The sequence below is a fragment of the Grus americana genome, chromosome 9 (assembly GCF_028858705.1).
Source record: "Grus americana isolate bGruAme1 chromosome 9, bGruAme1.mat, whole genome shotgun sequence".
NCBI lineage: Eukaryota > Metazoa > Chordata > Aves > Gruiformes > Gruidae > Grus > Grus americana.
This window is the reverse complement of record NC_072860.1, coordinates 15,996,045-16,009,762: the sequence shown is the minus strand read 5'-3', so window position 1 is coordinate 16,009,762 and position 13,718 is coordinate 15,996,045. Positions and strand designations below refer to the sequence as shown.

Here is a 13,718-nt window from a genome sequence, read left to right as displayed (position 1 = left end):
GGGGCTGACTTGCTTGCTGTGGGTTGGTGTTAGTGGCTTGTTTCTATTGATCTTCATAACTCGGGAAATACTAGTTTAAATGGTGCTGTCAGGGAAAAATACATCACCCTTAGTTATGTACTAAAATGTTTTGGAGATTTTTGTTTCCTTTCCAGTGCATACCCTCCGCTACAGTGATCAGCAGCGTTAATAACACAGAGACCTTTGCTCAAGCAGCTGTCTAAACCAGACTTTTAAGTTTGCGTGTGCAGATCGGGGCACCCATCAGCTGGCAGGAGCGGCACTGTGGGGCCCTTTACCCAAATGAACTCCAGTAAGCCAGGCTTGGACAGAAATCCCTGCCACAGGCCTCAACACCTTCATGCTGAGTAAAATTCAGGAACCCACAGGAAAAAAGGAGGATTCATAGCATTAAATTATTCATTCAGCTATTCACTTATATCTATAATTTATTTACTATGAGACAAGGGGCCAGTCACCCCTCTACAAAAGGCTAGCAAAGGTTCAAGCATCAGTTTGTTCCTGTTGAAACCCTACTTTGAGATTGTACCAAAGATCTGACACGCTTGTTCTGGCTCTCTGCAGGAGAAGCTCTCACATGCAGTGATATAAAAATGTGGAAAGGAAATGTCAAACAGGTGGAAAGCTTTTTCTCTTTCTTTAGAGAGAAAAAAACCCCTGATTTAATATTTTCTGACAGGACAGAAGGTACTTATTACTGCTGCTGACTCCGTAGCATTGAAATACATAAATAATATCATTGAATAGTCTTAGAAAAACAGACAGATCTTTATTTGTTTTACAGCTGCTTTGAAAGATGTGGCATCTACAGCTGCATTGGGTGTAATCCTCTGGCTACCCTGCCTGTTCCTAGCATGCTGTTCATCCCCCACGCCACGCATACCAGGGTCTCCCACCACATTATCATGTTAGGCCTTTTCTATACTACCACATGTACCAATAAAAACTTCAGCGACAGGAGTATTTTCTTCAATGCTACCTTATATAGTAGGGCAAGAGGAGATTAATAGAAAAGAAATGCCTCGAGAAAGAAATGAGTTGTTTGTAGGGCAGAATTTTTCTTCTGCCTTCATAAGAATCACAGAATGGTTTGGGTTGGAAGGGACCTCAAAGATCATCCAGTTCCACCCCCCCTGCCATGGGCAGGGACACCCTCCATTAGACCAGGTTGCCCAAAGCCCCATCCAACCTGGCCTTGAACACTTCCAGGGATGGGGCATCCACAACCTCTCTGGGCAACCTGTTCCAGTGCCTCACCACCCTCACAGTAAAGAATTTCTTTCTAATATCTAATCTAAATCGATCCTCCTTCAGCTTAAACCCATTATCCCTTGTCCTGTCACTACACTCCCTGATAAACAGTCCCTCACCATCTCTCCTGTGGGCCCCTTCAGGTACTGGAAGGCCACAATTAGATCTCCCCGGAGCCGCCTTTTCTCCAGGCTGAACAACCCCAACTCTCTCAGCCTGTCCTTATAGCAGAGGTGCTCCAGCCCTCTGATCAGCTTTGTGGCCTCCTCTGGAGTCTCTCCAACAGCTCCATGTCTCTCCTGTACTGGGGCCCCCAGAGCTGGACACAGTACTGCAGGTGGGGTCTCACCAGAGCGGAGTAGAGGGGCAGGGTCACCTCCCTCGACCTGCTGCTCACACCTCTTTTGATGCAGCCCAGGACATGGTTGGCTTCCTGGGCTGCAAGCGCACACTGCCGGCTCATGTTGAGCTTCTCATCAGAAAAATGCTATAGAAACAGTGGTCTTGTCTGACTAGTCTTCATCAGTTGGCCACATTTTTACTGACTACAACAAAACCCCTAAACAAATACTTGTGTTTATTCCATGTGCATTGTTTGTTTTGGGGTTTTTGTTGTTGCTTTGGTTTATTTGTGTGTTTCTGTTTTAAATCCAGTGCAACAATGCCTACAAATTGCCTATTCTGGAAGTTTGCCCCACGACTGAATTTAAAGTAACTACCCAGAAACACTGAGTTTGTTCATTTATAAGTCTTCTGGGAAATCACTATTGCTGCTGATGGAGAATCCCAAATACTGCAATTCTAAGGCACAAGAGGCTATTTAGGAGATATTTTTATCCTCTAAAAATACAGGAGAATCCAGTTTTCCATAGTAAAATAAGCCACTGGAAGGAAATCCTCAGTTATGGTTATTTTTACTTAAGTACTTCCTTAATGTCCCTGGCACCATTCTGAAAGCAAGAACAACCAAATCACTCTGTTGCCAATACTTGGGCATCAAAGTACTATAAAGCAGAAAACAAAGGTAACACAAAACATTACCGGTGAGCTTACTTCATGTCAGTTGACTTCATATCATTAGTAGCATTACTAAAAGTCCTGTGCAGTGCTAGAGCACCTTCTCTCCAGAGATTTTTAAAGCACTCTCAAGTGATGATGGTAGCTTCAGCCCACCATTGCCTGACAAGAGACATGGAAAGGCTGTCGTTCCCGAAGACTTACTCTAACCACTAAGTGATACTGCCTACCCAAACCAGGAGAAAGATTTCCCATTGGAACCATGGGGTTACAGGAGGAGGAGGAGGAAGCAGCCCTGACTCTGGGCTGATGTTGATTGCAGGTAAATCTCTGTGTGATCTCAGATCAGGACAAAGAGGTCAAGATGCTTTTCCCTAGAAAGAAAATCTCCAGTTTCATGAGTGCAGCTCTTGACATTGCAAACAAAAGCTCCACTGGACCCACAGAAATTGCTAGGATCTAGGAGTGACTCCCGTTTATAAGAGCTTCCAACATCAGGCGGTAAACATGGAATAAAATCCATCAAAAGACTAGTGGGAGGCTGCAGGCAAGGGGAATGCATTCTTTGCAGAATAAAGTAGTGCTCTGAGTTACCCACAGATGAGAAAAATTTTGCCACTAATGCATTGGGCCAGGGCCTTGATTGGTGATGGCAGTGTCATTACTCTATAGCATCTCCAATTCTAGTACCTGTTCCAGGGTTCAAGCTTTTCAAACTCCTGTTATCTGACAGATAAAATACCGTTAAAACACAATGTAGTAAACACTTTAGTCTCTTAATCACAGCAGAAGAAAATCCCCTGAACTTGCTGAATTACTTGTAATTAAGTAGCCTCCAGGCAATAGAAGCAAATCCTGTTTATTTTGAGGCATCGTCAAAGAATGACAGCACCACGTGACTGCAGGTAGGTCAGCCTAGTGTAGCACACTAACACACACCCATAGTTGCCTTAATCCAAGGCAATCTGTGTAGCCAAGAGAGACACAAACCACTTAGACACTGCTGAAGCTTGGACTCCAACCTATGCCTCCTTTGTCATCTGTGGGTGAGAGGTGTGCTACTTCCAAACTGTATTCCCAAAATGCTTTCCAGTTTGGTGCACATGGGAGTGATCATCAAAGCTGAAAGCACTCCAGCCTGGAAACTACCAGTTAACGAGGAACAGCTGATGACAGAAAAACAATGAAGCAAGTAAAAGCAGGTATGTCAACACAGACACAAGACAAGTTGATCCAATTTGTACATCTGGCCTGGGGCAGATAATTGCCCAAGTGCAATCTGGAGCCACGTCTGTGAAAATCTGGGAGGGAAGGAGGTGTGGGTAGGTGACAGAGTAGCATTTATCAGAGCTCAGAAGGGCTCATTTTTGATGCCTGAACCTGTCTTAAGCACAAGATGAAATGTCTGCCTCCTACATCCCCTACAGCTGACCCTTGATGCAGGTGCCTTATTCAGCCTGCTTGGGCACCCAGGTGAATCTCCATCCTCCATCATCATCCCTGCGCACGAAGGCTTGTCCTTGGTGGAAGGTGTGCGTTCTCACATTGCGGTGAGGACTTAAAGATGTTGTGAAGGCCACTTCTGTTTTATTGGGCGAAAAATTGCCAGTCAAATAAGGCAACCCGTAGGCTGGGAGAGAGGAAATGCTTGGCACTGATGAGGAAACACATGGTGCTGAAGAAAACTGAGGAAGGAAGGAAGAGTCCTCACTGCATGGATGGGTACTGCTGTTAGCTGGGGGCATGTGGCCACAGCCATACGCTGCTGCTGCTCCTTCACTCTGGTCATAGTCTATCGCTTCACCAGGGCTCAGGCAGTACGTGTCTTTTCCAAGGTCTGAGGCCAGGGCACTGTAGTTAGCTGAAGTTTCATCAATGGTGTTGACATCTTTTAATCCTAAAGTCTGCAAGACCCAGCTGTCCACAGTAGGGCTGGTTTGCTCTTCACAGGCAGTGAATTCATTAAAGAGGTTCCTTCTAGCTTTGGAAGCATGAGGAGTTTCCTGAGGAACAAAGCAGTGGTCCTCTTTTAACCTTCTCTTGGTGCTTTTGAGACTAGCACAGGTTTTTTGGCCATGGCAGGATAGCAGTTTCTATTAAAAAAAAAAAAAGAGGTGGAGAGGGAAGATTAAAATCTGAATTTCTAGTTACCTGGAAACAACCTGTTTCTGATCTCAGATTTTAGATGGGCAAGATTGTTATTACTGTCCTTATAAAAGATATTTTTCTTTCACTCTGTGCTTAAACATTTGGATGCGACTAACTATTTTGTGTCTTTACAGTTTCTGCAACAACCCAGTCCCTGAAAGAGAAGAATTTGACAATGTCAATAAGGCCTGTGCTTTGATCGCATTCTCACTCAGTACGGCGTGAAATGAGAGCTCCCGCCTGGCTGTACGGCACTCCTCTGCGCTGTTGCTGCCAGCAGCATTTGGCAGGTGAGTGGGGCATGGAGGAAAATGTGGCAGCCTGACAAAGAGGGACGATGAGAAGGTAAGTCATACTGGGGCAGGTGTGATCCTGGCCAGGGAGTGCTCAGAGCAGCAGACTGAGTGGCTCTGAGCTCATTAACCCACCTCAGTTGCCATTACCCCAGGACAAGGGTCCTTCAGGCATCCAGAGATGGTCAAAGGAAGGCAGGAGTAAGAAGGAAGCTCCCCACCACATCATGAATTCACTGCTCAGCCACCTCCTGGGATGGTTTCATACTGGACTCTCCTACACATGACGCAGAAGGGTGGCCGCGTCTCCCTGCTGTGCCCAATGAAGGAGATCTTTTCTACTACCAGGAGCCAGGTCTTGGCATGGGAGGGGGGATGTGCCACACTGTCAACTCCGAATAGCACGTAAAAGGAAAGTCTGCCATTTTTTACAGGCTTTTTTACCTCATGCCCAGTCTCCAGAGCTGAGCAAATAACTAATAGTTCAGTTTCATGGGCAAGGCTGGAATACTTAAAAAATGTCTTTAAGCCAACAAGAAACAATTATCTTTATTTTGGATGAGAGACAGAGAATCAAAATATTTAATTAAAAAAAAAACCCTCCACACTTTAACAGAATGTGTCATCCAATCTGCAGTGTTTAATTTTGTATTTTACTTTTTAAAAAACCACACAACTTTTTAATTAAAAAATTTGAAAGAAATGAGAAGATCAATATTCTAACGTAAGTAAATAAAATGTATCACTGGAAGATGACAAAACAAAACATAAACCAGAAAGCACTCAAAACAAAGGAAAATTAATCCTTATAAAAAGGAATAATTGACAAAACAGACACATTCAAGAAATATATGTTCAAATTTGAACTTTTCAGTGAAAAAAGCTTTAGGTGGAATAATTTTCCCTTGCTTATAAACTTAACTTACTTATGACTTATAAACTAAACTTAATTATGCCATGGGCTATACTGTCTCCACAGTCAGAACCTGACAGGATGTCATTCCTGGGGTAAACCATCACCTTAGATCCATGACCAGCAATCTGGCAGCTCTGAAGTTAAATAGATCTCATACTGCAGGTTGTCTACGCTTTTAGACTTTCCATATATTTTAACGGCATGTACTTATTCAACCCATTTCTTCTGCACACCTCTATACAACAGGTTTGAACACAATACCTTGGCTTTTTCTTCTAAACACTTAACCAGGGCAGAATTCAGGTATTGTCGGAGGTTATTATTTTCTTCATGTAACCTAGCAAGTTCCTCTTCCTTCTGAAGCAAAGTATCTTGAAGCTGTGGAATAGAGATATTGATGAATAGATGTTGACTCTGTAACTTAATAGCAATTGCCCTGTGGTACAGGCTGCTTGGATTTGATAGCTGGGTGTTTGTTTTGCGAACTCAACCCACTCCCCCAGCCTCTTGTCTCTGTAAATCTAAGTGGCATGACTGTTCAGTTTTCACTTTTGACTTCCTTTATTCTTTAGTGAGTGTTTGAGAAGATTACTCTGAAAAAAACTGTGACCGCGGAATAATAACAGAAAAATAATTACAGTTAGACTTGTGAACAGCCAGAAACCGTCACAGGCATGACAGCAGCTGCCAGACCTCCTCCTGAGCGGCAGTAAGCATCCCTTTGCACCCCTCTCAGTCCCATTTATAGTTGGCTGGTGGGGAAAAGGAGAAGGAGGAGCTGCAGAGTAACAATTTATGAGGATAGAGTGCAGAAGGAAGATGCAACTGCCATTCTTGATGATACAGTGGTGCTCAGGGATCCCTTCAATCCTGGACCCTACTGTGCCAGCACATATACACAGCTGAGAGAATCCCTGGTCCCAAGTGCTGAACAGGTATGTTTTGATTTGCTAACGCCTAACACTTTTGCATGGGAAGTCTAGGTATTTGCAGAGAGATTTTTGCCTCTTGATCATAGCTCTGGAGACTCCTGTAGGAGGACAAAGGATCTTCTGCCAAGGACGCTGGGCATCTGCTGACCACTGATTTAAATGCTTGAGGTAGAGCCAAAGAAAGAAGTACACTGATGTCTGGAAGTAGGGTTTGATTCCAGGGACCTTGAAGTTAGTAAATGAATTTCCATTGACTTCCCTGTGTCAAAATATCATTCCAAGTATTCAATCAGAAAGATATGTCTGGGGCTCCTTCATTTAGGACTGTTCAGAGTGTCTTCTGCCCCTTGATGGCATTTACAAAAAAGGAAAGAAGAGAGAAAATAAAGCAACAAGGAAATGCTTGTTGGTCAAAATGGTTTATGCTCCATATAAGTAGGTAATTCTGGTGGACTCAGGAGGACACGCACTATGTATTCTTAGTGAACAGTGTGAGGTTGTGCATCATCAGAGCCTGAGGGACTCCCTGGTCATGCCCTGGTCTTCTCTAGCACCAAGGCAGCTGGTGCAATGTACTGTAAGAGGGAAGGAGATGACTAGGGAACCCCACACCAGTGGTTCCAGCTTCACGGGACAACACGGAGGAGACAAATACTTCAAGAAAGAAACAAAAAAAAAAAACCCAACAAAGCCATTTGACACAGTTTCCCACATCCGAGGCGGTGAGAGGGAGATGCGCCATAAACCAAGCCACAGGGTGTGCTGCACGGTACAGAGTTCAGGAACCTTGGGGGGAGAGACAAACCGAGGTCGCAGAGGGGTGCGTGCGGAGCCTTTACCTGCTTGTTTCTGTAGAGCTGGGAGGACAGCTGGTCTCCCCGCCACGCCGCGTCCTGGGCACCGAGCTGCGGGCTGCAGAACTGGCCTGGGGGGGGAGCAGACCCGAGGGGTTGTTAGCCCGCTCCCACTTCCTCGCCCAGCCCGGCTGCGGGACGCGGTCGGGCCGCCCCCACGCCTGACGGCGGTGGGCGCTCACTTACCCGGCGGCCGAGCCTCCCGCCGGCCCTGGCTGTGGTGCGGCGGCTCCGCGGCGCAGACGGCAGCCCAAGTCTCCTTGGAAACCCCGGCGGGGGCGGACCAGGGGCAAGCGCAGCCCGGGCCCCCAGCGAAGTCCGGCTCCGGGCACGGCCGGCCGGTGCTCTGAGGAGGGAAGGAGCCGTGGCCATGGGGCGCCCGGCGGACGGTTCCCCCCCGCGCCGCCTCCAGACCCCGGGCTGCGGCGGGTTCCGAGGGGAGGCGGTGTCAGCCCTGCTCCGGCCCCGCCGCATCCCAGCGCTGCGGGCTGGTCCCTGCTCCGCGGGGAAGCGCTCCCCTCCCGCTCCTGTCCCGGCCGGGGTTTGCTCAGGTACCTGTCGCAGGGGACCCCCGCAGCCTCAGTCGCCCCTGGCAGGCGTCGCCTGCCCCCGTGGGAGCTCCCAGCCCTGACCCGGGTGCCCCCCCCCCCCCCCGCCCCGGTGGCAGCGCACCGCCCTGCTCTCTCCGCTGAGCGCTGGGCAGTGCCGCCCCCGCCGCAGAGGGGCTCCGAGCAGAGGTATGCCAGGAAAGTGGCGGAGTTTCCTGCAATCCCTTGGGAAACACTAGGGTCCTGAGTGGGTTTAAGGTGAAGGGAAGAGCCAGGCTGTCCTTGGCCAGTCCATTCCTCCCACCTTGGGGGCTTGATTTAGCTCTAAAGCTGCACAAAGCCAGTAGAGTCACCTCAAGGCTGCACGCACTCTGTTCTGCCCCTGGAGTTCTGCAGCAGTCCCAGACCGCACAGTAGCAAAGCCTGGGGTTGTCTCTGGATTCACCCCTTTTCCCTCCTCCAAATAAGCCCCATCTGCAGCACCTCTGAATCTCTGCAAGGCAACGGCAGAGCTTGGAGCCTCAAGCAGGGAATTTGCTCACCCATGGGAAGACACAGCAACAGAGACTGCTCTTGCAGGTAGAGGAGAGCTCTCTTCCTTCCCCATCTTAAAGAGGGCACAAAACACACTGCAAGCCCCCAAGGCAAAGAGACCAGCTTCTCCTTTTCTGCCTCCAGGTCGAGAGAAATGCAAAGAGCACTTACCATGTTAGTGGCAGAACGAAATGCAGGTCTTGGGAGCACGTTTCTGTTAAAGTCCCAGCGAGGTTTAAATGGCTCTGAAGGAGGGGGAGAGGGGGGAGACCGGGGAGGCGAGTTTAATCTAAAGGAGCTCCCAGTGACGCCTCAGAGCTCTCCTGAAACCCAGCAATCTGATTTGGTGTAAAGCTGTCAAACTTGTGACGTGAATAAACAGCAAACTTGCTGAAATCAAAGTCATTCTGGCCCCACAAATCAACACAAGGAAGGAGGGAAAAGAAAAGAAGGAGAGAGAGAGAAAAAAAAGCCTCCACACACTTCAGGACAGCACTGAACTGGTGTGTCTGAGTTTCACTCCAGGAAATGAGCAGGGATCCAGGGAAGCATCCCACATGTTCAGAGTAGGGCTGCTGGTGTTGCTGGTGAGGTTTGTTTTGTTTTTGAGCCTTGTTTGCAGTTGTAAAATCTAGCAGGAAGAAGCAAGTTTGTCCAATGTGCCTGGCTGAGGGAGTGGATTTTCCACAGCTTCCCAGGGGTGTGTAGAAGCAAATATGATTCAAAGCACTTCTGTGGACAGTTCTGAGGAAGAAAGTGCAGGTTTCTGAACAATACAGTCTGCAATGACAAACTCCTGCAAATGTCTCACTATATTGGGAATTAGTTTTCTGTCAAGCCCCAGGCTTCCAGAAGATCATCTCAGGATATAAAGGCTGTAACAGTGGTATAAGATTTACTGCCATAAAGGGTGATGTTGCAAAAGCCATATGCAAGTGTGTGAAAGAGAGATTGCCTGCATATAGTCACCTCTGATTCACATCAGATTTCCAAGGCAATTAAAATCCATAGATAGGCTTGAGCGTTTCCCAGAAAAAAACCCCCAAACCAAACACCTCTTCACTGAGGGTCTGTCTTTGAACAGTGTAGGGGATGGTGGGAACAGAGCTAATAGCAGAGTAGTTGTTCAGTCAGGATCCTGCCTTGGCAAGGGCTATTCAGCGAAGTAACCTGACCTGCCTGCAGACATGATCTGCAGCCGGCCGAGGACGAGGCTGGGCCGAAGGCAGGCCAGGCTGGCATATGGGACGGTCTCATTTCTCCCCCGGAGGATGCTCAGTGCTGTTACCCCATTAGCAAGGCTCAGGGACAATACAAACCAAAAGGGCCATTTGCCTTTCATTCTTTTATTACTGGCATATTTTCCTAGGTTGCTGCCCAAGGTAAACTGGCAGCTATGCCAAATTAAATCACTGTCATCTCCTACCTTAAGTTTTTTCCAAGAGATTTTTTATAAAGGGCTCATGCTCTAAATCCACACCACACCCAGCCTTGGGTCACCCTTTTGCTTTCCTAAACTCCAGCTCTGCACAGTACATTTGATAACTGCTGTGATAACGCACACTCTTCTGGTGCCAACCCCTCTCCTGCGTGGCCGCATAGAGCGGGGGTGGCATCTGTTGGCAAACAAGAAACACAAGCTCTATGCAACACTTCCAACAAGCGCCAAGGCCCAGCGCAGCCCTCCTTGGTTTGGTTTGGTCCCTTTGCCCTTTAAGGGGATGCCTCAGGGTGCTTCCTGGGGTGCTGTGGCAGCGGTGGCTCCCTCGCCCTGGGCATGCACCCCAGGTGAGGACTGCCACCCTGGGGCCCGGCAGGTCACTAACACGCCGGGGAAGGGCCCGGCGGAGGCAGTAAAGCCAGGACAGGCCGCAGCCCGAGGCTGCCAGCACCTGTCAGGGGAGGCTCTGGGCAAAGCAGGCAGCTGGGCAGTATCTGCAGGGCCGGGCGGCTAGGCAGACAACCCCAGGGCAGGCTGGAGGAGCCCTCAGGGCCCGGAGCAACCCCGTGCGAGGTGCAAGGGCCCCACGGAGCCCGTCCAGCCCCGGCAGCCCCTCCGGATGCCGCGGCCTCGGCCTGGAGCCGCCCGAGACAGCGGCCATCTTGGAGCTGCCTCAGAGGCGCGGGAGCGCCGGGCCCGGCCATTGGGGGAGGCGAGCGGCCCCGGCGACGTCATCACCCCGCGCCGCACCCGCCGTCGGGGGGGAAATGGTGGCTGTGGGGGCGCAGTTGTGGGGGCTGTGGGTGTGTGGGAAGGTTCCTCCTTGGGTCGGCGGTGTTCTGTGCTTTCCTTCCCGGCTACGTGGGCCCTCTCCTGCTGTGTCCAGGTCCCTGCCTGGCCCTGGGTGGAGTGGGGGCAGGTGCAGAGGAGCCCTGCAGTGGAGAGGCCTGAGGGGGTGAAGGGGAGGGACCCCCTGTGCAGGGGGTGCCAGGCTGCCCCTCGTAGCACCCCTGGGTCACCTCATAGCTTGTCTTTCGGGACAGAGGGCAGCCACAGAGAGAGGAGAGTTGAGTGTCTAAAAGCACGTCTAGGGAGGGGCAATAATTGGGCAAAGTTTCCTTCCCACTTTGTGCAGATGTGGGTGTGGGGAGAAGCATTGTAGGCTCACGGCTGTGCCTAGACAGGGCCCTTTGCCTGGCACAATGCTGGTGGCTCTGTCTCCGCTTCCTCTTGGCAGAGCTCTGTATGCTCAGGCATGCTATTTGCCTCTGAGAAGTGGTGGGAGGAGTACGGGTGCACTGTTGGAGTGCAAAGCAGGTATGAAGAAAACCTGTGGTCGCTCCGTTGTTGCTTCCACAGAGCTGGTATTGCGTTGGTTTGGGTTTTGATAGTGCTTTGCTTTCCGAGTTCAACAAATTCATGTCAACTCACAGTACTATGGTTTCTATGCTGGGGAGTGAAAGATGGTACGTGGGTAAAAGACCACTGCATCAGAGCCCAAGAACCTCATAGGTTTGAGGAGATAACTTCTGGGTGACTCTGTTAAGGAAAGATAAATGCTGTTGGTGTAAGAGAGAAAGAGCTAATTTTGCAAAACCATGCATGGATGTCACACACAATGAATGAAGAGCTTCAAGTCATGGTAGCAATTACACATCAATCTGCAGTGGACAACAAAACCAAGTAACAATCATCTGCTAATTCTTTTCCTGTTCATCTGAAGCAGCCCTTCTCAGAGCTCTTGCTGCTTGTTTTAGTTTATGATGCACTTCTTTAATTGGAGCTAAATTTCAGGGATGAAATGTTTATCATACAGTACTGCTTCAGTGGAGACAGGATTTCACTTTGAGTGTCATAGCAGCTCTTTTCTGAAGTTTTGAGAACATGCTAACATGTATTGTGGTGTGTTAATTCTTATGTGTTCTTTGTACCTATAATTTCTTCTGTAATTTCAATGATTTTTTTTTTTTTAAATGTCAGTGATAAAGCTAATCCTTCAGATTAAACACCCAACCAAACAACTAGTTTAACTGGTTCTGGTTTTACTCATTTTTATGTAGAAATGACCCTAAAATTGCGTTTGGACCTTTGTGAGATGGTACACAAAATAGTAACATCTACAACTACTAGTATACAACTTGTATACTAGCCTTACTAAAGTGTGTGTTACTTTTCATGCTAACACCTGCAGGGATGTCCAGACTCACACCTCCTCACTTACTGTGCCATATTGCTGCTACAGTGCTGCTTATCCCCTTAACAATGGCTAGTGTATCAATGGCAAAGTAGAGGCTCACTTAATAACTTCAGATATTAACCTGTAGTCAGGTACACACAGGTGTCTGGCACTTGCATGAATCTCTGATGATGTTTGTGAAATCAAAATGTGATTATTTAAGCCTGATGAGACTAATTTGCAAGAATGCTTCTGAATGGCAATTTATGCAGATACAGGTTCTAGTTGTTCTCGGATCAGTCTTCGTCCTTGAACGCAGGACTAAAAGGCACTTCCCAAATCCAGTCCCCTGCTGTTGAGACATTCTTAAACTTTTCAATCTCCCTCTTAAAACTAATTAGGTTATTTTCCTTATGTTATTCCCACTGTGAGGCTACACCATACTCTGAGCTCTGATGGCTAGACGCTTTCTAGTTTCCAGTCTGAATGTATTCATCGCAGGTATAATCCCTTTTGTCCTTGTGCCAACATCTTGCTTTAGCTTTGACAGTTCTTCTCCCTCTGTAGCGTTTATCCTTGATGTCTTTGCAGAGCACTGTCACATATTGTCTTTTCCTTTGCTTTTTAGGTCAAATAAGGCAGGTTCTTTTACAGTCTTCCCCTAATACAAACACTGCAGGAATCGATCTCAGAGAATATTCTAGCTGATATTAACCTGTTTTTCAGATGGATGACCAAAATTACTCAGTCTGCTGTGTAATGCACCAATGTTTTAGAGAAAAGCATTGGCAAATCTACCTGGTAGATTTTAGGGTAATGTTTACTTTTTCCATTGCTCTCTCACACCAGTTACTAATTTTCAAACCATTGTCAGCTGGCACTAAACACACCTGTGAAATGCAGTTGGTCAAACTGACTCTTCAGTGCTGTTGGGCTCTGGCTCTTCTGTGCTGATACTGTCTAGTACTGTGGACTTTCAGAAGTATTTAGAAGCAAACAAATTAAAAAGATGACTCCAAAATGGAAAAACTGTTTACTGGGTTTACTTGCAGCTTCTCAAAGGAAGAGTGGTGAGTCAATGGGTAGAGGCTGTCCTGCTCGGGCATGATTCTTGTGGTGGCTTTGATGTTTTTTCCTGGTTTGAAATGGAGGCACACAGTGCATTTAGGTATATGCGATTTTGTTTTCTGGTACGTGCTGGATGAGCTTTATCGCTGATAGATTCCTAGAAGGAAATTTGGTATTACTAGTGCTTAATTGTCTGTGTTCAGGAAAGGGTTGGTTTTTTCAAGGAAATAAGTTGTATTTTAGCAGCAGTATGAAAAAGGGTAACATTTTATAGTGATCTAAAAACTTCATTTGTGTAATGGATATTATCTGATGGATTTGTATGTGTGTGGCACTGTGTAGGCTCAAATTACATAATGAAAATCCAAATGAATATTTATCACATTCAGTTAATCTTGAATTGCTTTGAAACTGTTTGCGGACCTTTAAAAAGTGTTTTAAGGTGCTCAAGGTGCTGAGAAGTTATATTCCTCCAGATTTGTGGTCATCTTCCACTTTTATCCTCTGGGTTAAACTGTG

At 47.6% G+C, this 13,718-nt stretch overlaps 1 protein-coding gene across 1 annotated transcript; it reads right to left on the bottom strand.

The window, feature by feature from the left end:
- Positions 1 to 2,664: 2,664 nt before the first annotated feature.
- Positions 2,665 to 13,237, bottom strand: GMNC (geminin coiled-coil domain containing). Its single transcript, XM_054835502.1, has 5 exons — positions 13,178 to 13,237; positions 7,619 to 7,778; positions 7,418 to 7,503; positions 5,908 to 6,024; positions 2,665 to 4,382 (listed from the first exon to the last, which is right to left on the bottom strand). Exons 1-5 carry the CDS (start codon positions 13,235 to 13,237, stop codon positions 3,738 to 3,740), a joined length of 1,068 nt encoding a protein of 355 aa, XP_054691477.1. The 3' UTR covers positions 2,665 to 3,737.
- Between the last annotated feature and the right edge of the window lie 481 nt (positions 13,238 to 13,718).